Source organism: Poecilia reticulata, chromosome 17 (assembly GCF_904066995.2).
Source record: "Poecilia reticulata chromosome 17, P_reticulata-male-v2, whole genome shotgun sequence".
NCBI classification, from domain to species: Eukaryota; Metazoa; Chordata; class Actinopteri; order Cyprinodontiformes; family Poeciliidae; genus Poecilia; species Poecilia reticulata.
Genome location: NC_088846.1, coordinates 9,400,133 through 9,424,905, shown reverse-complemented (window position 1 = coordinate 9,424,905; position 24,773 = coordinate 9,400,133). Strand labels below are relative to the sequence as shown.

Genomic DNA, 24,773 nt, shown 5'->3' with positions numbered 1-24,773 from the left:
TTATAACAGCAAGTATTGGTTAATTTGTGGAGTAAGAATGGGACGTGTGAAGGGAAATAAACCAAAACTTTTGTCAATTTAGTTTCCCTTTTTTCATTCTTCCTGTGGTTTATGTTTTGAAACATCCTAGTTTAGTGTGATGAACTTTTAACCTTTTAATTAAATTTTTACTAATTTATTTATTTCCTTACTTGGCAACTTAATCTTATTTTATATACCTTTAATTCATCACCTTCCTAAAATAATAGTTTAGGTCTTTTTTTTTTTTACCAAATCTTTCAGTACAAAAGAGGTAGGATTTTTTTTTTTTTTGTTGTTGCCAAAAATCACCTTTAGCAAAAAATGTCTTGGGAGCCATTATTTTAGGAAGGTGACAATTTGTTTCTTTTAAGTTTTTACTTTATGATTGTTTTATGTTTAGGTTTTGACTTTCACTTGTGATTGAGAAAAATAAATAAAAATAAGCAGAGCTGGATATTAATAGTTTGTCAGTTGTTGCTAAACAGAATTAAAAAACATAGATGCAAGTAGTTTTGGTTTGTTAACTTTCCACATTAAAATGATCAAATAAATAATCATCTAGTTTAAATAAGAGTTGTTCCAATGTGTTGAAATCATTGTAACCTTTTGTGTCAAAAAGACGATGCACACAGGAGGGTTTTTTTTTTCACTGTAGATTGCTGTTATTCATATCACAGATACAGTCAGATCATAAAACAAGAATAATACCTCACAGCCGTCATCTTTGCACCATAGTACACAACTGACGAGCTCTACATTATACAATACACCCATCCTCCTCGCACTGCTTCAGTAACTAATAACGCCATTTTCCCCTCTCCCTCCCTCCCCATAACCCCTTCCCACAGAGTGAAAACACTAACAGTATATCCACACACTGGAACCCACCCCTCCTCCAATCTACCCCTCAAATTAGTTCACAGGCTCCTCTGGAAAAGGAGATCGGGGGTAGGAGGAGGGGATTGAGGGATCTGTTCTGCTCAGTAAATGTATCCAGTTTCATGTAGCGTTCGAGGACCAGCTTTGAGGGTTTTTTTTTTTTTTCCTTTTTCAAAGATATGAAAAGTGTGTCTATACAGCGAGGGTCCCCGTTTGGTCACGTTTGGGAATGTGATGGGAATTCATGGGTTCGGATGGAAGAGAAGGAAATAAAAACGACGAGAGAGACGTCACGAGGAAGATCGAGAGGAGCTTGGTGCAACATGACCGCAGTAGGAAAAAAAAACAAACTGATGGATGCACACTTTGCTCCTTACACAGAAACAATCCTAAATAAAACAAAAGAATAAAGGTAGCAAAAAAAAAGAAAAAGAAAAGAAAAAAAACAATTTATCTGTTACATGTTGGTAAAAAAAAAAAAAAAAAAAAGATCTCGGAATAGCATGATTTCATTTTGAACGGTGGGGGCGCGGGAGACGAGTCAGTCCAAGTCAGTCGTCCGAGCTTGATGAAGAGTCAGAGTCCTTCTGCGCCATGATGACGTCATCCAGCAGCGCCTCTTGATCCGAGCTGTCGTAGTCGCCTTGGGAGAGGCTGTCGCCGCCCTCCATTTTGACGTCAAAGTCCGGGCTGGTGAGGAAGTGGTGGGACGTCTCCAGGTCCTCCTCGTCCATCATGTAGGCTCCGTCCGAAACCAGAGTCTCTTCTTCTACGCCGTCCAGGGTGGGGTCTTCGGGCGTGGGCTCGGGAGTGTGGTAATGGTGATGGTGATGGTGGTGGTGATGGTGGTGACGCCGCCGGTGGCTTTTCTTCGGGATCTCGGAGTGCTCCGTCAGCAGGCGGTGGAAGAGGGATTCAGGCAGCAAACCCTGCGGGAGGAAGAATAGAAATAAAAACATCCGTCTAAGATATAAAGAAGAAAAAAAAACCAAAACAACTGTTAAAGGTAATTTCTTTTTACAGCATGAAGAATAAAATATTTAGCGTACTGATTTTTGAACCGTCTCAGACCACTCGGGTGCAACGGCGATATTAGGATTTTCTTCCAGATACTCCTTCAGATCCTGCAGCATCGGACAGAAAGCAGCTCCAACCTACAGAGAAACGTTGGAATGTCAGCTGGTTCAGCTCCGACGTAAAACTTCCCGACTTTTCCAGAACTCCCAGGCCGTTAAGTGTCATTTTTAAATGGAAAACACTGAAGTTCATCAGATGTTTCTATGATGAACAGGATTTACATCTAGAACCGTGGAGTTAAGGAAGAGCACATGGATGAAAATAATTACACAAGAAAGGAATGATGGGAAGAAAGAAAAAACAATAAAAAGAAAGATATAAAGACAAAACAGACAGGAAGACAAAAGACAGAAAAGAGAAAAAAACAGCCAAAAAAAAAGAATGTCATAAAGAGAGACAAAAGGAAAGACAGAAATACAAGAACAAAAAAATAACTAGACAAAAAGAAACTGAAAGAAAAAGACAGAAATAAAAAAGAGAAAATAAAATAAGAGGATAAAAAGGAAACCAAAACGACACAACGGAAGAGAAAAGGAAAGATGAGAAGAAAAGAAAAAGACGGACAAAGAAAAAAATGGAAAGTCAAAGGAAGACAAACAAACAAGACAAAGCAAGAAAAACACAAAATGACAGACAAGAAAATATAAACAATAAAAAAAGAGAAAAAGACTGTTAAAAGAAAGAAAGAATGAAACAAAGAGACACAAAGAAAAATGACAGAATGAAGGAAGAAGGAGTCAAAGGGACAAACAGGAACATTGAGGGAAGAAGAAAAAGGCGTCACCTTCTTTCCCGTCAGCATGTTGATGACCTTGACCTTCTCCGTGCCTGTAAGGGGTTTATTCGCTCGCCTCCTCCTCTTCCTCTTGCTCCTGTTCACCAGCAGCTGGTTCACAAAACACAAACCTGAATTATCGCCCTGGAAGTGTTGAAATTCACGCCTGAAGCCCGGGGTGCCACACAAAACGACACTTTTTTGATTCTTGATATTGAACAGCCAGGACTTCACCTCCAGCATGTCTCCTTCCACCTCATAATCTGGATTCTCTTTCAGCCACGTGGGGGGGTCCCTCCGTCGAGGAGCACGCTCCAGTGGGTCATGGAGGCCGTCTAGCTCTGATAGCTGAAAGAGATGATTAAGGTCGGTCAGTTTGGTGTTTGCCTTAAGGATGGTCAGTTAAAATCTAAGTTGGAGTGTTTTCACAGCTCATAGTCCGGAAGACTCAACTATTGCAAAATCTGTTACATTTTTAGCTGCTGCGGTTTTACTTTCACACTGCACTGAGCCGAACAAACCAAACCCTTTGAAAAACCTGTTCCCCTCCTCGCCTGGGGTGGCGCTGCACCAAGAACCACTGAAGGAAACAACATGAAAATCTCAAGAAGACATGAGCGCAGCTTGCTTCTTCACGAAATGTTAAAAACAGTAAATAAATAATGGAGCAGCGGTTGTAAGACTTCTCATTTATCTTTGTTCTAAGACCACTACATGTTTGTTTTGGTTGTATTTACCCAGAATGCCCTATGCTATCATAAACTTCCTGCTCTGTTTGCATTCACATATGCATTCAAACCACACCACAGTTCACTTCCCTAATACCGAAACCTGGGCTTTTAGGTGGACCAGAATTCGTTTCCTTTACAGGCATCAGAGTTCGATTCACACCTCTACAAACGGACCGGACTTTCTATAAAAAACTGCCTGGATCTTGATTAAAATGGACTAAACAAGGCTGGTATAAATGCACCTGAAGAGCTTGTAACACCGTACTGCTAAATAAAAAACAAAAAAACAAAAAACAGACCAACAGAACAGGAGAATAAACCATGACGTCTTACCTCCTGGTCTTTGCGTTTCTTGCGCCCGCTGCTCTCTCCCCCTGACCCGTTGGGCAGCAGAGCCTGCTTGGAGAACGTCAGCTTCAGACCCTCCTCCTGGAAGGACAACAGAGAGGCGTCAAAGTTACAGATTCCAGTCGCTACCCGCCATAAGGAAAGCAGCGAATGGCCAACACTAGGCTGGTCTTCCCGTATCATGTCACCTTGAGGAGTTTCACGGTGAACTCTCCGTCCTCTCCCTCCGCCCCGATGCTGGTCGGTGCGCTGCTGGGTTTCCGGATGACCCGGGTGTACGCCATGTCCTCGCCCACCAGCTCGGAGCTTGGGTTGAGCTGGGCTTCGGGGATGTAGCGCCGCCCCGAGGGCCACTGACCCGACAGCACCAGGTGGCACAAGTTGTCCAGGCGGTTGATCAGCACGCGGTCCTGAAACAGGAAACAGAACGTACGGTGTTAGTCTGAAGAAGCTATTGGTAGATTTTTGGTCTGCTGCAGACAAATAGTTTTTCTTTTTTAGGTACCTTAGGCCATTCGACTCTGATCGGCTCAGGTGGAAGTATGCTATCTTGAGATGGAATCATGGAGAGTAAACTGTTTTCTTCATCCACGTCTCCTACCTTCATGCCGCCTAAAAAGTGAGAACAGTGTGAATGTGAAGTCTTTGGTTCTACTTCCTGTTGTTTTTATGTGATCCCATCTATGGCCTTACCTCCTTCTACTTCCTCGTCACTGTCGCCGCTGTCGTCGCTGCTACCAGAGCGCTCTGAGGATGACGACCCCGAGTCGGAGTCTGAATCCGAATCGGACCCTCCTTCGCCTTTCCTTCCAGTTTTTTCCGTTCTGTCCCTGCTGCTTTTGAAGCTCCAGTCCGGACCCTGCGCTTTGCCGCCGTGGTGACCCAAGGCCAAGGGCGTGCTCTGCAGGTCGCTACCGATTCTCCCCCCAAACAGTTGGGCGCTCTCGTCGGCGCCCTCCCCCTTCGCTCCGGGTAAGCCCATCTCAGACTTGGACTGGCTAAGCGTCATGATGGACGGAGCCGGTGGAGGAGGCGGGGGAGGTGGAGGCGGCGGCAGAGCCTGCTGATTCTGGATGAACTCATCGCGAGCGGAGCTGAAGGTGAACTGCGGGTCTGAGAAGATGGAGAGCTCGGTGCGGCTGACGCCGTGAAGCGAGGCGCCGAGCATCAGCTGCCGGTCGTGGTCCGGCAGGCTCCACCAGGCGGGCAGCTCGGCGCTGCGCGGCGCCAGAAGGAGGCGCTCCTCCAGGGAGGGGTGGGGCAGGACGCGCTCGCGGAGGCGCCGCAGGAGGCTGATGCGGTACAGCGTGCGGGAGGCTCGCTCCTCTGTGATGGGAGCCACAGTCTGAGTCTGAGTCAGCTCTGACGGATCTGCGGACAAAAACAGGTATTCTGTTATTGCAGCACAAACTGTTCGTGTAGTGCAAACTAGAGATCCACCAATCAGATGCCCCAATTACCCTTGTAATTATCAAACAGCAATAATAGATTTTTTTCTATTCCTTAGATGCCTTCAACTTTGAGCGCGTCGACTTCAGCACTGTTTAGCCCGCTTTAACAAACTCTAGTTTACTTGCGTGGATCGTTCAGTTCATTTGGGGGAACGCGCAATCTAACGCAAAAGAACAAACAAACTCTGGTCCACTGCAGCTGAACTGATCTCTGGTGCGGTTTGAATACAAGTGGACCAGAGACCGCTCCAAAAGCAGGACGTGAACTATAGTGCAGTGCATTCTGGGTAAATGGAACCAAAACAAATGCACAAGTACAGCGTTAGTGGGAGAAATTGATAGTAATCTTTTATCAGAACAAAAGTAAAACCTTATAACTGATCAAATCTGACGCCATTTTTGTTAACATTTCAAGAAGAAGGAAGCTCCGCTTTAAATGAGGATTGTCTTGAAATTCATTTTTGTTAGAACAGAATTAAGCCAAGTTGGTGAATCTAGAATAAAAAACGACGTTCAGACTGTAAAGTGATGAAATAGAAAACCTCAAAATAAACAGCAACTACCTTCACCACGGCCTTGGGGGAGGTGGCACACCCTCCGGCACATCGCGACGAATGAACGGAAGTATCGGCTGAGGCTCTCGTCGGTTTTTTTATCCAGACGGGCAAAAGTTCGGAAACGGGTCCAATTGAACTCTGCGTCCCCCTCCTCCGAGACACCCAGCTCCTTCTTGATCTTCTCCACTCCAAACGTGGAGACCACACGGTAGAAGTCGCTCTCTTCTCTCCGCGTCCATCTGTAGAAAAGGCGTGAAAAGACGCTTTTTGTCAAAATAAAAAAACTCTCTAAACTAAACCGGAATGAAAACATAATTGTTTAAATAAATGATTTGATGTGGCAACTCAAATAAATAATCAACGGTTTACCGTTGCTGTCGTTCCTGCCGTGCGATTTCCTTCAGTTTGCTGGCCTGTTCGCAGCGCCTGCGCCGGCGGTCCCCTTTGGCCTCGGCTTCGATCTTTAGCTGCTCCTGTCTGTAGCTGCGTTGGTACGCCGTGATCAGCCGCCTGAGCCGCGCCGTCAGCGAAGAGCTTGAGGGCCACTCGCACACGCCGCTCTGGATGGCTGCGCTTTCCGTGACCATCGGCACCGGCTTGTCCTCCACTGAGATCTCGTCATCCACGTTCATAGAGTCCGGCTGCAAGGAAACGGCGAGCAAAGACTGATGAGTGAACCGCTGAGCTCCAAAGTTTCCTGCTCTAGAACGGTGCTACAAAACTCCAAAGTTGTCACTGCGATCGGTACCTCATCAAAAAGATCTTTGGAGAGTCTAGATGCTGGCTTGAACTCTGGATCCTCTGAGAACTTGTCAAAGTCGCCACTGAGTGTAACAAACGCGACACGGTCAAGCAAAAAGAGAGAAAAAGGTGTTCAGAAAAAGAGTAACAGTTTATGAAATGCAGAACTCCAAACAAACCACACTCTAAGGATTGCTGGATAAAAAAATGAACTAAAACTTAAATAGGATGAAGAATGATTTGCTGGTTGTTGGAATATTTTTTATGTAGTCTTAATCTAAAGACCTGTACACTAATTATAGCAGCTTAAACATCTGCTTTCTTTCTTTATTTTGACAAAGAAACAAATAAATTGTGGAAAACAAACATTTATTCGAACCTGCAATACAAATTAAAATCCCTATTTTCCGACAAACTGCAAATCATCTGGTAAATGCTATGAACTATAGCTAACGTCAATGTGACACCAGGCAGAGCATTTAAGGACCAGTGTAACAATATTTTCTACTGCTTTTTATTGTGGGAAAGATTTCAGGAAAATACAATTTTGTTGGGGAAAGATAACTGCGACTATATGAAACAAATAGTCAAATCAGCTAATATCTACCACATTCCAAGCAGTTCTTCCCAACGTGAATATTGAGCACTGATGTTATCATAAAAAAATTTAAAAAACACAACTTACTCGTCTCCAAGCTCGGCGTCTCCAGTGTGCTGCTCAGCATCGATGGCCTTGTCGTCTGGCCGACCGACTCTCTCCACGAAGCAGAGGCAGGGATCGGCCCGCATGGTAGTGTACATCTCATAACCTGGAAACGGAGATAAAAACCAAGGCTGCTCAACTGGAAAAAACAAAAAAATATTGAATAGAGTGCAAGTTCCTCAAATGTGAAAAGTGGAGCGGCTCATCAGAACACCAAGGCACAAACTAAACCGTCCTCAGGGTATCTGCAGGTTTCATCAAGATGAAGACTTTTTATCGCCACCTTGAATGATAAAGCTAAAAATACCTATAAATCTAGAGGATGGTTGGTGGAACTTGCTGCATTACAATCAAGACTAGCATAAACTGTGAACCTGGCTTCATGCTTCCAACACTGCATGTAGTTACAGCCAAACCTTTGCTTGACAAGAAGATCCCATGAGAAAGAAAATCTGCATGACTTGGTTCTTTCTTTCTATTTTAAAAGAATTCAAAAAAGAAAGAAACACAATCTAAGGCATTCAATTTAGACACACAAAATTAAGACTTTTTAAGGACGCGCAGACACCCTGAACCTGGACGTGAAAAGCAGAACAGCTTTAGCCGGACCTACCATGTTTGAAGACGCCAGCGAGCAGCGAGCGGTCTGCGTCAGAGTCCCACCAAGCTGCAGGCACCTCCTGCTGCTCCATCTCTGGCATCCAAATGTCGACATCCCTGAAAAACCATCCAACCCGCTTCATAAGCTGGATCTCAGTGAACTCTGGTGATGAAATTTGCTTGCACTTCACTATGTTTGTTACCTAATGTCCGCCCCCTTCAGGACAGACTCTGCATGTTCACCTATGACCTCCTGCTTCAGGTAGTAGAGCATACGGACCCTGAGCAACACTCTGGGAAAGGAGAGGGGAGGAGTTAATGTTCAACCAGGAAAATTTGCATAGGCAGAGCTTTGATGTATTTATATCCCTCGACTTATCTGTTGTCACTGCACAACCACAAACTTTATGGGATTTTACTGGGATTTAATTTAAAGAGCAAACACAAAATTATGCACATCTATAAAACGTAGAACTGGGCAATAGACGATAAAATTTCAGATTTTTTTAACATCAAATTCTAGAAGACGGTAGTTCTTCAGTGTGTCAACGTCACTCTGGAAACACAAGAAATGCATCGTTGAACAAAAAAATATATATATATATTTTCCAAAACTTCAATGATCAAATACCGAGAATTTGATTAATCTATAAAACTGATTATTCGCACAACTGCACACTGAGCTTGTGTTGATCTACCACATAAATAGTTTGTGGGTGTAATGTCGTCCAAATGTGATTAAGTTCAAGGGGTGTGAATACTTTTGCAAGCCACTGTAACGTGAATTTAGTTCTGGGAAAGTTCACCAACTTGTTGCACTGGTGCTTCAGGTGTTTGCGGTAGCTGTCGTCGAGCAGCAGGGTGTCGGGGTTGTACTTGCGGATCCATTCCACCTTCTGAACATCGAACGTGCTCTGAGCCTTGACCCTCTTACCTTTCCTGCCTCTTGGAACGGGGATAGAAAGGCCTAAAGCAGGAAAATTAAAGTAGGAATATTTTGTGTGGGAGGAAAGTTATTAAAATGTATTTTTACATATTGATAAACATGCAGCTTCCTACCAGAGTGGTTTAGTAGTGTTTGGGGTTCCCTGCCGTTCTCCGGTGGCGTTATGAGCTCCCAGATGAAACTCTTTATATTCTCGTCGCCACGATAGTGCATTAGACAAAACACCAGAATGACACGGCAGATGGTTTCTACGTCACGTTCGCTCAGACGTCGTTTACATCTGGCGTGGGCCAAGATGTCCCTCCAGCGACCCCATCTGAACCGGTGGAAAAAGGTGTAAGAAAAAAAAAAAGACGATGTGAAAACACAAACAAAACTTGATAAAGTCATGGTGCGCCTCAAATATTTTCTTACCCATAGACAAGGAGGTGTTTCTCCACCCGGAAACAGTCGGTACGGCCGTAACCTCCCCCGCTGTGGCGGTCGGAGCGGCGGGAAGATCTGGAGTGTCTTGAATTGGCAGGCGGATACTCTTCATCGCTGTCCAAATCCGACAGGTCTCCTCCTTCGCCTCGCAAACTGGAGTACTGGCGCGTCTGCTTCCGGATCCTGGGAGTGTCGATCACAAGCGTGTTCTGCGCAAGAAACGACAAACTTCGTTAGATATTCATGCAATACAAAGTTAATACATCAAACAAATGCAGGCCGAGACCTGAATCCAGGAACAGGGAATATTTTGAATATTCTGCAGGTTTGACCAATTCAGATTCAAGACTTTTTAAGACCACTATGAATGGAATTTAAGACCTGTATCATGACAGAAATGTACAAATTTCATCCAGTCAACTGGCAATATATTTTTCATTAAGTCATAATAGATGGGAAAAAAGCTAGCTAGTTAGCAAAGGTATGTTAGCAGTGAGTTATCGGTAGCCTCAACCATCATGAGTCGCAGAATGCAATGAAGGTGAGTGCGACTCAGACTTTTGCCTGACAGAAAATATATTTAATTTATGAGATAGTTCTCTAAAGAAAAAAATTAACACATGCAATTAATATATTAAAGTCCAACTTAATTTTTAAAATGAATTCAAGACATTTTATGCCCTTCATTTTGGACACAATAATTTAAGGCTTTTTAAGGAGGCGCAGACACCCTGCAGGAACAACGCTGCTAACCACTGCACCAACATGCAGTGTCATTTATATTTCTATCCTGAAATATGAATGATTAATGTCCAATTACAACATGCAGCCAGAAAAATATTCTGAATGATTTTCCTGGATTTTCTGATATGTTCTAAAAAAATGTTTGAACACAGATTAAAGTTTTACAAAACCTACACATTTAAATCTGTCTTTAAAAACTTGACCATGCCATGCTGCCTTTACCTTCTGATTGATGGAATCCATGTCGATGTCGGCTTTCTTGGCCCACTTCTGCCAGAACTCAGGGTCATCCAGGGCGATGTCTGTGCGGTTCTCGGATGCGACGAAGCTGGCTTTGGAGAACGTAGAACCTTTGCCTTCGCTCTCGATAGTAATTGTGGTGGCTCGCCGCTGAAGGATCTGGTCGATGTCTTCCTCACAAAACCGACTGCCTTCGTCGTTTTCATCCATGATGGCGGCGTAAGCTCCTTTCCTCAAAAGGTCCTCGATTTCCTTCTTGGAGAACTGCTGGAGCTGTCATACGAGATGAAAGGCCATTTATACAACTTATACAAACGGGACAAGAGATTTTTTTTCTGCTCAAACTCGGGTGCTACGGGTTTCTCCTTACCCCGTTGACGTTGCTGTCCTTGTTGCCGCTCATGCTTTGTAGAACGGCACGGTCCAGACCGAGTTTCAGACTCGCTTTGTCCAGCATTTCCCTCTCGTAGGAGTTCCTGGTGATGAGGCGATAGACCTTCACTGCCTTCGACTGGCCAATACGGTGGCATCTTGCTTGGGCCTGGACAGAAGAGAAGCAGAACGTTTGCCGCCAGAACTCGGAGCCTTTATGACCGCAAAATACAAAACACAACCGTGGCAGGACGTCGCACCTGCAGGTCGTTTTGAGGGTTCCAGTCAGAGTCAAATATGACACAGGTGTCGGCGGCGGTCAGGTTAATACCCAGACCGCCAGCACGGGTACAAAGGAGGAAGACGAAGCGATCCGAATCCGGCTTGCTGAACCGATCGATGGCTGCCTGTCGCAGGTTCCCACGAACCCTTCCGTCAATTCTCTCGTAAAGGTATCTGCGTAAAGGAGGGAACTTGATGAAACTTGGACACAAATGGCTGATGCAAACAATTGGACGGCTTTTATAAATAAGAAAATAAACACTTTATTGCCTAAAATGCAACACCTTAGCATTCCTTCAGTGTACCCTTGATCAATGTTTCGATACAGTGATGTTTCTAATATGAAATATTTGAAAAGCTTAGCGCTTTCTGCTAAGCTTTTGCATTAGTACAGTGTAGCAATATTTGATTAATAAGGTAATTTTTTTACAGAGTTTAAACCAGGTTTAGTTAAAACTCTGCCTCATATTTATGGAAGAAATGTTTTTTATGTGTATACCTTTAATGCAAAATGTATAAGTGGTTTTTGTACAGTTTTGACTTACTGCAGTGAGTATGTTGTTCTTTCATCAAGTGATCTATTTTAGTCTTCAATCCAATCAACAATTAATCTATTACCTCATTAGTTTTCAATTATCCCAGTCAATCTATAATCTATTGACCATTTTTTTGGTTAATAATTGGATAGCAAAAGATGCTTTTTTACAGAATCTGAGCCCAGTTAAATTCTGGTTCTGGACAGAACATATTTAAAGACAAAGGATATATATATTTTTACATCTTAAAAGCAAATTGTATTATATTTTTGTACAGTTTTGACATAATCGCTGCTCTCAGTGTGTTGTTCTTTAAAGAAATGTTTTTTTTGTCTTTACACTGCAGTTAACACTATTAATTGATTACTAAATTAATTGACAATTATCTCAATAATCAATTAATCAAGATGAATCAGATTTGTCTCAGCTCTAATTAAAAGTGCTTAAAAAGCATGAAATATCCACAAAAAAACCACCTATTGATGGCTACAAAACACATGCTCTACCTGAGTATATGTTATTTTTGACACTGTGTGGTTTAGTGACATTTTCAACACAATATTAGCAAGTTAAATAAAACAAGCACACCTCTTGTTGATGAGGTAGTCCTCCAGAATGTCTAAGCAGCGCACCATCTGGGAGAAGATGAGCACTTTGTGGCCGCCGGCCTTCAGCCGAGGCAGCAGTTTATCAAGTAGCACCAGTTTGCCGGCGGACCGAATTAGGGCCTGCAAATGAAAGTCCGGGGCCAGGGGGTCGTACTTCTCCCGCAACTCCGCCACGATCTTCTCTTCGGCACCTGAACAGGACACCGGGTCTCAGTTAAAAATTAAAACGTAGTCCACACTAAAAGAAACGGAGCGCGTTAAAGATGACGGCGCGGTACCGTTAATGAGGTAGGGGTGGTTGCAGCACTTTCGGAGCTCCATCATCGTGTTGAGCAGGTTGGGGACGTTGCTGTTGCTGTTGGCTCCTAAACTCAGGAAGCTGAAGTTCCTCTCCAGAATGGCCCGGTAGTACTTCTTCTGGATATCAGTCAACTCAACCTGGGAGGAAATGGGGTTTTAATTCCCCAGTTATCTTTAACAAAAGCAACCACCTCGACATTCTTTGGATTGGCTTTGATGCCCTGTTTGTGTGGTTTGGGTCATTTCAAAGAGTCCTAAAAGTTTGTGATATTGTTTTATGATCCAACACTTCTTAGCTGCACTCGATTTTGTATTTTAAGGGGCACCTGAATAAAGACGTCTGCCCCCTTCGCTTTCACATTTTTAATTTGTAAATATTTTCTAAAACTATGAATCATTTTGCTTCTGCTATGTAATCAGGGTTTACTTTGAGTTTGTCATTTAAAATTTCAATCAAAAACACAAATGGACACTATTAACAACAAAGTCAGTGATGAAAAAAAAAAAACAGAACTTAAAATGGATAAAACAAAAGGACTATTAAAAGAATAGCTCCCAAACAAAGTGTTTTATTTCATTTTACTTTATAAAGTGTTGGATGTGAATTGTTCATGTACGTTCTCTATGTAAGTGAATGTGGAAAATGTCAAAATAACAAATTCTAATCAAATGTATTAAAATTTGTAGTTATAAAATTGTGAAAACGTTCTGGGTGTCAACATAATTTTGAAAGGCACTGTAATTTAATTTATAGGCACAGAAATTCATCTGGCATTATGCAATTAAAACTTAATTTAAAAGTTTTTAAAAATAGTCTCATGGACAATTGTAATAAAAAAGACAAGCTGACCTCAATAATGGTCTCCTGCTTGGGTGCCAAGTTCTTCTCCACGTCTTCTTTGAGTCTCCGCAACATCATAGGTTTTAAAATGGACTGCAGTTTCTGAACCTATTAAAAAGACAGTTTTGCAAAATTGCAATCAGTTCCATGTGAAACTGGAGGCAAAGTGGCAACGAATTGCCAGATTTATGCGTTTCCCACCTGCTCCTCAGTTTTGAGGTCTCCGAACTCTCGGAGGAATTCGATCTCAGACGGGAACTGAGCTGGCTCCAGGAAGTGAAGGAGGCTGAAAAGCTCCTCCACGGTGTTTTGAAGAGGCGTGCCGGTCAACAGCACCTTATGTTCCTGAGGGAATCCATCAAAATGTTAAGCTGAAGGAAGAAAAAAAAAAAAAGAATTGCATATTTCATCGTCTTGATTCTCACCAGGTCGAGCATCTTCAAGCTGTCCAACAGTTTGCAGTTTCGGTTTTTCAGCCGGTGGGCCTCATCGATGATGACGCAGCGCCACGAGATCTCCCTCAGCTCCGGGCAGTCCGACAGAACCATCTCGAAGGTTGTGATGAGGGCGTCAAACTTGTACGCGCCTGGGATTAAATGTCCCTGGAAACAGAAACGGAGTTTTGGTTTGATTAAGGATGAGAGCCAAGTTGTATGGCTTAAAAATAAAACTTTTTCTGATTTTAATTGCTTTTTTTTTGCTTTCTTTTCTAAAAAAGAAGTTGCAGAAAACATTTTCAAAAAAGGCAATCCCTTCTGTGAGTGGTGCGATGGAGAACTAGGGCCAGGCTACAAGAATGTTGGTTTAATTATGAGAATAAAGTGGTAATATTACGATAAATGACTGAATTTTACCTGAAAAAAAAAAGTTTTAATGAGAAAAAAAGTTTTTAGTTATCAGAATCTGATGTGACGACTCAGTTCGTGAAGTTTTGTCTTCAAATTGACTTGTCTGCACGATCAAAGTGTTTCCTTATACAACTAAGTCATAACATTTCCCATTTCTTTGGTATCTTTTAATTTTTTACTTCTTATAAAATTACGACTTTTTCTGGTAATATTGTGATAATTCTCGTAACAAAAAAAAACTTATCCGTAGAGTTGACCTTAATTCAAAGTTCAAATAAACAGGATCTGTAGAACAAGCTCGTCAAACAAAATGGTGGCTCTGGGTGGACTGATGTCACTCTGAACTATGGAAACCCAAGTAGTCCAAATCAGTGACAAAAATAAATCCAGATTTCTTCAGAATCAATTCAATTCATCAATAAAATCTAATTATCGCCCAGCTCCTCTGTAATCAGTTACTGTGCGTTTTTCACCTTGTCGTCTTTGCAGTACATCTCATACTGCTGGATCATCTGCCGGCTGGCGAGGCTCCCGTGGTACACAATGGCGTTCATGTCGGTCCAGGTGGAGAACTCCCTCTCCCAGTTGGTGATGGTGGAGAGCGGAGCGATGACCAGGAAGGGGCCTTGAACTCCGGCGGCGTACACCTCGGACAGCAGCGTGATGGACTGGATGGTCTTCCCCAGACCCATCTCGTCTGCCAGGATGCAGTTCTGCCTGAAAGACGCCGGACAACAGGGGAGCGTGAATCAAAGATGGAGGACTGGAGCGAAATGCCAGTAAAGATGGCAGCGACTAACACATGAATGCGTTTTGATGGTTACCTGTTGTACCAGTTGAAGAGAAGCCAGTTGACTCCTTCCAGCTGATACTCTCTGAGTGTGTTGCCGTTCTTGTACTCTCGGGTTTCCTCTAACTTTTTCCATGAGCTGGCAGGAGGCCGCGCCTGAGGAGAGCAAGGAACAAGTCAATCAGCTGCCCACAATTATTGCAAGAGAGGTGGTTGACTGACCGAGCCGCCCACGAAGCAAAGTCTGCACATGCACAGTTAGTGACAGTAGATCCACGGCTGCAAACTTAGAGACTTTTCAGGCAAAAACAAAAAAATTCATATCGGCTGAATCAAAATGGGCAAGTCAGTGATGGCTGGAAAACTGCAATCGGTGGTGCACTCTTTGTGATAGGGCAAAAATAATGTCAATATAGTTTTTTATAGAATAGTTTTTTCTAAAATTGTTAATTTTTTTAAAACTTTTTTTCCACTGTAAAAATTGAGTCCTTAAAGAAAACAAATTCTGAACACATTTCTAACAATTTTTTACAAAGTATAATAAATATTTAAGAGTAAACACTCAGACTGTTTAGCCAAACTACAAACCAAAATACACACGCCCACATTGAAGCAAACTTCAAGTTCGCTTAAGAAGTTTTAGAAAAAGGAGGAAAAGAAAATGGCTCCTTTTATAGACAATGACAGCAATGAACAGAACCTCTAATAGGAGCTTAAAAAAGCTGAATATAAAATTTTTCACTAAACTGTTTCTTTTTAAATCGTTTTTATCTTTCTGAAATTAAAGAGCAACACATTTAACGTTCAACAAACAGCTGCTCTTGTAATAGATAAGAGTTTAACAATTGAATAGAAAAAAAATCAGGAATTATTGAACAATTTATGAAAGTAAAGTGATTTATTGAAACATTTCATCACTAATTAAAAGATTCTGAACAAAAATAGCAAATAAAATCACCTGAACAGGATTTTCTACACTGTAATCCTTTAGAGTCGCTTGTATGCATTTTCCACAACTTACAGACAATATCTCGAATTCTCCACTTTATCATTTATCAAAATGTTCTAATCCTTCCCCAGTATAAACATTAAGCTTGGTCTGGGTTAGTTTGAAATATGCTTTGAACAAGAAATGACTCACCGATCTCTTCAGGCGAGGCTGCCTGTTTTGGATTTTGCCGAACTCTTCAACTTTCCCCTCGTCGACGTCTTCCTTCAGCTCCCAAGTAGCGTCTTCGTAAGGCAGAGAGCACCACTTCACCAGGTAGTAGATGACAGGCTGGAGCAAATCAGACAATATTAACTTCCTGAAAATATGACACTTACACTAAGCAGAGGAGTAGAAGAGTCTTAGGTCTCATTGTGAACCAAGTGACCCGTCACCGACCTCGCCGTTGTCTTTGTCCACGCTGTGGGACACGTCGAGGATCCTGTCCACCTCCACGTAGTCTGGGTTGAAAGACTCCTCATCCTGCAGAGAACCACAGTTACAGTTCAGTTCGCCGACATCCTTCCTCTGTGGGAATGTGCGAGTCGGCCACAAGGAGCTGACCTCCTGGAACAAATGCCTCATCTGAGCATGTTTGGTCTTGAATCTCTTGATCTTTTGATGGATCCTCTTGTCTTTCTCCAGCTGCTCCAGCGTGGCCCACTCACAGTGCAGGTATGAACTGAGAACGAGACGGGGAGGTTTCACGGCGATGCTTCACATTCGTTACAGTGACGAATATGAACGAGACTTACTAGTTTTTGTATTTAACAAAGAACTCCTCAGCATTCGTATACTGGCCCGGGAAAACCTTAAAAATAAGAAAACCCATTTAGGAAAGAATCAAATCACAAGAGAAAGTGTTTGTGATTTAAACAAACAAAAAAAAAAAACACCTCTTTCTTGGTTATCCTCATTGACAAGACTTTGTCTACGATGGCGGCATCTTCCTCACTCGGATTCTCCTAAAACAAAAAAAAAGAGTTTTAAACACAATCAAATCTGCAAATAGATATACATATGTTTAAAAAAAACAGCCATTATTGATCCAAAACAATTTCTCATTTCAGCAACTCACCACAAAAAACTGCATGCTGGGCTGTCCGTTGCCGTCGAGCTCCACTTCCTGTTTCAGCTGAGCTGCCGCCCCTCCGCTGATGGAGGCCACGGCGGCTGCCGTCGTGGTAACGTCCACGTCTTCCTGCTCATCCTCGTCGTCCGTTATCTTAATATCCAAGTCCTCTGTGTACTTCTTCCTCTTCACCACACGGTTGGAGCGCCTCTTCTGGCCAGACCAGGAAATTGTTAGTTAAAGAAGAGTAATGACATGAAAAAACAAAGACAAGAAATATAATTTTTTTTTTTAAATAAGTTTTTTCATACTTTAAGTTTGGGGCTGAAAGTGAAATGTAATGTAAGAGGCAGGGTTTACTAATGCCTCAGTTTGAGCTTGTTTTTTAATTTTTAAATTAACTTGAAATGTTTTATTTCTCCTCTGTTTTGTCATACTTCCAATTTGAGACTAAAAGTGATGTTTGAATCGTAAAATGGGAACTTTTCCACTTTCATATATTTATTTTACTAGCTTAAGTAGCTGCGACAGAATGGGACAGCTTTTTTATTTTACTGCTCTATTAATCATCAAAAATAATCAACCAAAACTCTGAAGTGCTGAATCTCTGTGTCCAGGTATGTTTTTCTTTTTTTTACCATGATCATGTCGTCCTCCAGTGCGACAGGTGAAGGTGGGCTCAGCTCCCCATCAGAGACGTCTGAAGATGCGTTCCTCTTTCTTTTCTTTGCTCCTACCAGGGTAATAGTGCTGATGGGGTAAAGTAGAGAGAAAGATGAAACTTGGATACGAGGTAAGAGCCAACATGCTGAAGTCACTACACAGAGCAGAACATTTACTTTGCTTTAGCCTTGCTCTTGCTTTTGTTTCCGGCTCCGGCTATAACTGCGCCGCCGCTCACTGCAATCGTCCCTCCTGATATTTTCACCACTTTGCCCTTCTTGTCGGTCCCCACAATGATTTTGGGTATCGGTCCTCCGGATATGGGACTTTTCTTTTTGCTCCCCCCACCGCTGCTTTTCTTTTTAGCAGTCGAGACAACAGTCAGAGTCCCTCCCATCTCCGGGGAGGTTTGCGTAGACGGAAGCTCGTCCTGATTCAGGACTCTGGGCAGGTTCTTCTCGCCACGTGCTTTGGCCCGAGCGATGGCCTCTGCCACTATTCGATTTGCCTTCTCCTGCTTGCAGAGGATCTCCACGCGTCGGACGGCCGCGGGCTCGCCGGGGGCCTTGGTGATGCGGATTGCCTGCGATGGAGTCGTGGTCGTAGCGGGAGGGGCTGCCGTCGACGGGTTGATGACCTTCACCACGGAGACGGTGCCGCCCGAAGATGTGGCCGAGCTTGTCTGGACGGAGAGGAAAACAAACGGAAGAAATGTAATTTTCTGTACGATTATGCTCTCATGCGTGCGTTTACATTCACGTGAGCGGCTCTACCTGCGGCTGCAGCAGCATTTTCAGAGGTACGGCGACCCGCTGTCCTCCTTGGCCCTGGGAAATCTGCAGCACCTGCGGGCTGCCGGTGCCGCCAGCCCCCGATACCAACTGGTACTGTCAACGCCAGAGAGAAAGGTTAACCATAAATATAATAGTAAGCAAAACATTTTAAAACATCTGAAGAAACTATTCCTACACTGGCTATGTTTTAAAATGCAAAATTCACATCTTTTAATATTTTTAGAGCTGCAAGTAACGATTTTCTTAGTGACAGATTATTCTATCGATTATTCTGACGATTAATCAAATAAAAATAAAAACAATTGCCACAGTCTGCTACTTTTTCATTTAACCACTTAAACTTTTTTTGCAATGAATTATTTTATTGCATTAAAAGATGAAAGAATAATCAAATTAATTTTATAAATATGGAAAGTAAAGATTTTATTGCCTAAAATGTAATAACATAGCAATCATTTAGTCATTGATAAGAATGGATGCTTCTACAGCTAAAAATAATTTTAACATCTACATATGAAAGTCTCAGTCCTTCCTGCTTGACTTAATACACAACTATCATATATAAAGCAACTATTTTTTTGGATTAACCGATTAATAATTGGGGAGCAAAAGGTGAATATTAGTAGATTTTTTTTTTACAGAATTTGAACTTGGTGATTTCTCTAACCACCGATACAGAATTTGATTTTGAACCCATTAAATATTGCACCCAGATGTGACCTGAATGTGATTCACTACAAAAACCATATAGTAAAACCACAATCCCACATCATTTCATATGCATTAGTCATTCTGAGAAAAAGATTTGAATTAGTCATCTTAACAGCGCTCACGCAGACACTAGCTGCAGACGACAGGTTGGCCCCGTTGCAGGTTGATGATGGGTTTTGACAAAATGCAATGTTCAATGCTCGCTTCATTATTGGTTAGTGTATTACGTTTTTATGGTGTGAAGCTCTTTGAACTGCCTTGTTGCTGAAATGTGTTGTACAAAAACTTGACTTCACTCAAGCCTCTTTCAGACCTGGCATTAACACACGTCCTACTAAGTCCACCAAAAACTGACATGAAAATCCAGTCAGTGTGTCAGCTGAGCAACAAACAGCTCTGTTTATGTTCAATACACTTAAGCTACTGTAATATTCAGACATTAAAGCTGCAGTATGTAACTTTTATAATCAACATTTTTAACATATTTGCTAAGACAGTTTAATATGAGACGGGTAATCTGTGAAAAACCTGAGCTCCATCTGCAGAAATGTAAGCAGCAAGTGCACTAGCCTGATTAACAGCGCTAAGTCCCTCCTCCTGGCTCTGATTGGTTGCTTCTGACAGTAGTTTATTTCTGCAGTTCTGGAAGAAGGCAGCTGAGTTCTATATTTGGTTGTTTTTTTTATTTTACAGATTATCTGTCACAACGTAGCAACAGTTTATATATATATATATATATATATATATATGCTCTTTATAAGGGTTACATACTGCAGCTTTAATAATCTGAGATAATGTTGCCAAGATGTCATTTGAGTAAGTGTTGCATAACTTTTCTTTACTCTTTTCTGTTAAAGAGGAAGTACATTTCCCTTTGACTTTGGCACTAATTATTGTAGTTCTACAACAATATAAACAGAAAGTGAGCAAATGCTTTCACTTTCACATAAAGAAAATGATTCAATCACATTCGGTCATCACATTCAGGACAATACTTTTCAGAATAGGTATTCAATACACCTCTAAAAGTGGTCTGAAGAAATCTGAGTGATATTTAGGTTTTTCTTTTTCAGCTTTCGCACTCATTAAATCAACTGTGCGCTTAAGCTAATAGTGTGCTAGCCAAGTGTGCAGTTTTATTGTTGTGCGGTTTTATATGTTCAAATCTCTTCTGTGCTGAAGCTAAAGCTTTGAAAGGTCACACATTATTTATTCTCCATTTGCCGTCTCATAAAACATCTTTTAAAACTTCCCAGGTGAGCTGATAAAAGAGTCTGGAGTTGAAATAACTTAACTCAAATGTGTCTCAGACTAATCTGAGCTGGACCACACCAGGATCGAAGTCACAGAATGAAATGAAGATGTTACAGAAAACACCAGCAGATCTGTAAACTGGCTACACGGTTATTAGCATGTCAAGTGTGCAAAATCTGAACACTGGTCTGAAGTGCTACTTCCAATCAGCTCAGCCTGGATATATGTTAATACCAGGTCTACCCACTTTAAATCTCACCTTCACTCCTCCTTGTTGGTTGGGCTGCTGTTGTACTTGCAGCTGGATTGTGAGGACCTTGGGCTGCCCCCCGGCCTGACCTGCAGCCCGGGCCTGGGTCAGAGCCGCTAGCTGGCTTCCCTGGAGCACCAGTTTGCCGCTAGGGAGCTGACCCAGAACCAGCCTGGCAGGGGCCTGCGTTGGCTGCTGTTGACCTCCGGGTGCCACTTGTTGTTGAGCGGTAACGGCTTGACCCGCAGGGGCTGCGGAGACGGACTGGGACGGCTGCTGGAGAACCAGGGTGATGCGCTTTGCTTCGCCACCCTAGAAACAAACCGGTGAGAGGGAAGTCATTATGAGATATCTGTAGAGCAGTAAAGGGTTGTTTTTTGCTTTTTTGACATCAAAATAAGTCAGATCAGCAATCCCTCAAGATTCCTATAGTTTTCAAATGCGGAAAAAAATTCTCTTATCCTTAACTTTGAACTAAAAACAATTTTCTAAGTAGCCTGCAACAATCAGCGGATTCTCAGATGGAAACCATTAAAAAAATTAACAACTTTGAATGAAGAATCAGGATAATGTGGTAAGACAAAAACATTATTCATAAATGAATGTAAAAAGTACAAACTTACATCGATCAATTATTAGAATAAGGACATCTAGAACCACGCTTTTGTAAACTCAACTTTCTTGGTGTTGAGTATAAAATAAAAATTTGCTGACATTGATATGTGTGGTGCTGTTCAAATAGTATCTGAAACATTACGCATGAAGGCCAAGCTATATTAATTAACTGCATTATTGTCGTTCAAATGCAACATTTGTTAACCCTGGAGTCGTTTTCATACTCTTGATCCAACAATGTGTTCAACTTGACCTGTCTTAGGAACTTTCCTTTCACCTTTTCTCTCCCTCTACCTCAGCCTGTCGTCTCTCTTACTTCACTCCTGAAAGCAGCGCAGCGCACAGCAGTTTGCAGCCAGACAAGCGGGAAGTGGCAGTGTTGGTTTTTCAACATAAGGCAAATTTTAACGTATCACGATAAACTCTGATAATCTCATTTGCTTCACATTGTTTTAAGCATCTATATGAAAAATTCATTCTGAAGGTGTGGTGGCTTTTATTTTGTCAAGCACCACGGTCAGTTCCATGTAGAGAAAACCCTGGTATTGCTCACCTGCGTTTGGCCCTGCATAGCCGGCTGGAGCTGCACCTGACCCTGGGTCTGGACCTGGGGCTGAGCTGCCTGGCCCGGAGCCTGGACCTGGATGTGGGCAGTCTGGGCCTGGGGTTGGAGCTGAATCTGGGTGGTCTGGCCCTGAGACTGGACTTGGATCTGAGCAGTTTGGGGCTGAGGTTGAACCTGGACAGTAGTCTGACCTTGAGCCATCTGTGCCTGGGCTGGAATCTGCACCTGAACGGTCTGACCTTGTGTCTGCTGAGGCATGGACGTGAGCAACACCTGCTTGACCGGCCCGTTGGCGGACTGCAGCAGGCGCTGCACCCCTGCGGCCCCCACCTTGACCTGGGTCTGTCCTGGGCTGGCCTGATTTAAGACTGTACCTCCCTGCAGTATGGACATGCCGGGCTTGAGCGGCGTGCCAGACAACAGACGGATGACCTTTCCACCGGCCTGACCCGCAGTTCCCGATATGGCCTGCAGCACTTGGGCCTGACCCTGGGGACCTTTGAGGATGACGATTTTCCCGCCGGCTTGCTGCGTGATGGCGGCTAACTGCTGGGGCGTGAGCTGGTGCGTTATCTGAGTCAGCTGCTGCGTGGTGGCAGTGGTCGCTGGGGAACTGGAAACAGTCAGAGGTGAGCTCAGCAGGACGGTGCTACTGGACGCCCCGCTGGCAACAGGGATGGTAGTCTGCATCTGTGGCACAGTCTCAACCGGGGTGGGGGCTGAGGTCATGAAGGCCGCCGCTCCGGCGTCGACGGCCTGGGCAACAGAAACAGTCTGAATGGACGCCGCCGGCACCGGCTGCTGGGTGGGAACGTGAACGGGTGCCGGGTCCGGGATGACCGGAGCTGCTACAGGAACGCCGAGGCTGGTGCTGATGGCGAGGTCGGGAGAGGACTCTGGCTCGCCCGTCGGGACGGCCTGCCCCAAAGCCAGCTTCAGAGCTTCCTCCACGGGGTCTGAGGAACCATGAGAGAAGGAGTCGTCCGGCAGGGAGTCTAGGTTGAACAGGGGAGTGTCCTCGAAGAGGTCCATAATGGGATCCGCCATCTTTGCCCACTCCGCACAGGGAGACGGGCAGAAAGCTTAAAAGACTCCGAGATGGAAGCGATGTGGTAGTTGTCCCGATTCTTCTCAACTTTCAGGTAGACAGCTGAGGAAAAAAAGGCAAATAGTTTAATGGCTTACCATCAACTAGAAGCTTTAACTTCTAGAAAAGTATTGCTGAAGACAAGAATTGGGCCACTATGAACACATAAACCAAAGTTTACAATAAAAATACATAAAACGATCTGATCTAATGAGCTTTAACTATAAAGAGTATTTATTGGTAGTTTGATTCGTCATATAGACTTAAGCATTGTATATAAACATGGAGACAACATAAACATCCTGGTGTAGTGGAGACTTCAAGGATCGAAAAGTTTAAAGCAATATATGGCCAAATAATAAAGTAACGACAATCTTGTAGTATATTAAATTAGTTCATCGAAGTTTTAATTTACACTGTGCGTCATTATCTAAACCTTGTAAATTGTATGACTGAATTCATAAAACTGAAAGAACAGATTGTATTTTATGTCAAAGAAAAACGATGTAATTATGTAGTGGAAGAAAAGGAACATGATTTTACAAGACTTAAGTAAATAAAAGGTTGAAAAATGGAATGTGCATTTGTACTATACCTTGTTTTCTCTGATAAGTAAATTTGATCCAACTGCCTTCAGAAGTCGACTAAGTTGTAAAATTACTTAAACTTATTAAAATAGATTGTTGTTTTCTACTTTGTGACAAACTGGCAAAAATGCTGTGTGATCAAAATACAACGCCACACATCTGCATTGTGAGACATGGTGGTGGAAGCATCATGCTGCTCGAACAGAAAAGCAGTTCAGAGTTGATGAGAAGCTAAATGGAGCGAAATATAGAGCAATAATAGAAGAGAAGCTGTTGGAAATAGTAACAGAGGTTTACTATTCAAAACCATGATAAGAAACACAATACCTTAGATTACAGAATCCTTATATGTGAGGCATTCGCACACAAGTGCATGCCACACTTTTCAGATTTTAATTTTGTAAGGATTTGTAAAGTAGGATTGTTTTCCTTGTACTTCACAGTGATGTTATGCCGTGTGTTTCTCTATCACAAGCTGCAACTGGACAAAGTGTGAAAAAGTTCCAGAGGAGTGGACATTTCTGAAAGGCATTGCATAAAATATAATAATAACTATTATTACTAATCCTAAACGGTCCATAAAAGAGTGAAAACTAGTTAGGAAAGAACATTTTTTTGATACATTCTTGGACAAAATGAGCAGAAAACCTTTGTTAGTACAATGAGGGTAGGATAAACTCCGAAAGCATAATTAGGCAAATTCAGTGCTATTAAATATTTAGTGTAGTTCTAAAGAAATGTTCTGAATGGGAATAGTGTGTAGTAAAGTCAAACAAGCAGGGTACGGATGCAGGACATGTAGGATGTTTTCCTCTCTACTCCTATCGCAGTCTCTCTTATAAACCCCGTCGGCTAGCATTAGCTTCTACAGCGACCAAAATGTGCCGATTACCAAAGCGTCTGAGACACCGGGAGCACATACAGGGGTCAAAAAGACGGTTCACTTGACGTCCGTGGTTCTTGGGTCCCCTCTCTGTCATTTACTAGCAACCATTCAGTCTACCGGACTCCTTCAATCTCATCAACAAACCGGACCAAACCAAAGCAACGTGCCACAATAACCACTGCCCGACAACGTTCAGACACAGGTTAGGCCGCAATGTTGTTTCGGTTGGTCTGCGTCTAAATTTTCGGCAAAAATACCGTGAAATAACCATCCCAACCACCCCCTCGACTCTCACAGTAATAAATTCGGGGTGCTAAATTTACCTTTGCATCGACACACATGGCTTTCTCCGTCTCACAACACTGTACGATTACAGGAAACGGCCAGGGAAGAGCAGGAACTAACTTCTTGCTAGAGAGAACGCAGAAAGCGAGCCCACTCTGCAGTTGCTAAACGGTGATTGGTCGGGTCTCTCCCGGCCGGCG

General features: G+C 42.8%; 1 protein-coding gene across 3 annotated transcripts; it reads right to left on the bottom strand.

The window, feature by feature from the left end:
• Nucleotides 1–1,357: 1,357 nt before the first annotated feature.
• chd8 (chromodomain helicase DNA binding protein 8) lies at nt 1,358–24,721 on the bottom strand. Of its 3 annotated transcripts, none has more exons than XM_008432964.3 (39): nt 24,612–24,721; nt 21,717–22,878; nt 20,558–20,860; nt 18,313–18,426; nt 17,716–18,221; nt 17,515–17,626; nt 16,883–17,089; nt 16,701–16,769; nt 16,560–16,615; nt 16,369–16,486; nt 16,204–16,287; nt 15,958–16,095; nt 14,851–14,972; nt 14,500–14,743; nt 13,604–13,780; nt 13,380–13,523; nt 13,188–13,286; nt 12,316–12,475; nt 12,018–12,228; nt 10,872–11,067; nt 10,610–10,780; nt 10,222–10,512; nt 9,244–9,464; nt 8,943–9,145; nt 8,694–8,850; nt 8,087–8,176; nt 7,897–8,000; nt 7,266–7,389; nt 6,588–6,663; nt 6,209–6,480; nt 5,846–6,078; nt 4,525–5,202; nt 4,337–4,443; nt 4,020–4,241; nt 3,817–3,912; nt 2,987–3,100; nt 2,762–2,863; nt 1,950–2,054; nt 1,358–1,829 (listed from the first exon to the last, which is right to left on the bottom strand). In XM_008432964.3, the coding sequence occupies exons 2-39, from the start codon at nt 22,773–22,775 to the stop codon at nt 1,452–1,454; spliced, it is 7,863 nt and encodes a 2,620-aa protein (XP_008431186.1). In that variant the 5' UTR covers nt 22,776–22,878; nt 24,612–24,721; the 3' UTR covers nt 1,358–1,451. The 3 variants fall into 3 exon arrangements, with proteins under 3 accessions (XP_008431186.1, XP_008431187.1, XP_081454609.1); XM_008432965.3 differs by having other exon boundaries at nt 16,883–17,086; XM_081598483.1 differs by lacking the exon at nt 24,612–24,721 and adding an exon at nt 23,411–23,430.
• Between the last annotated feature and the right edge of the window lie 52 nt (nt 24,722–24,773).

Coding starts and splice junctions, on each gene's coding strand:
- chd8 (XM_008432964.3), bottom strand. CDS start 22,775: ATGGCGGATCCCATTATGGACCTCTTCGAGGACACTCCCCTGTTCAAC. Junction 4,242..4,336: donor TCAGAGTCGAATGGCCTAAG/GTACCTAAAAAA, acceptor TTCCTGTTTCAG/GACCGCGTGCTGATCAACCG. Junction 1,830..1,949: donor CTGAGACGGTTCAAAAATCA/GTACGCTAAATA, acceptor TTCCTCCCGCAG/GGTTTGCTGCCTGAATCCCT.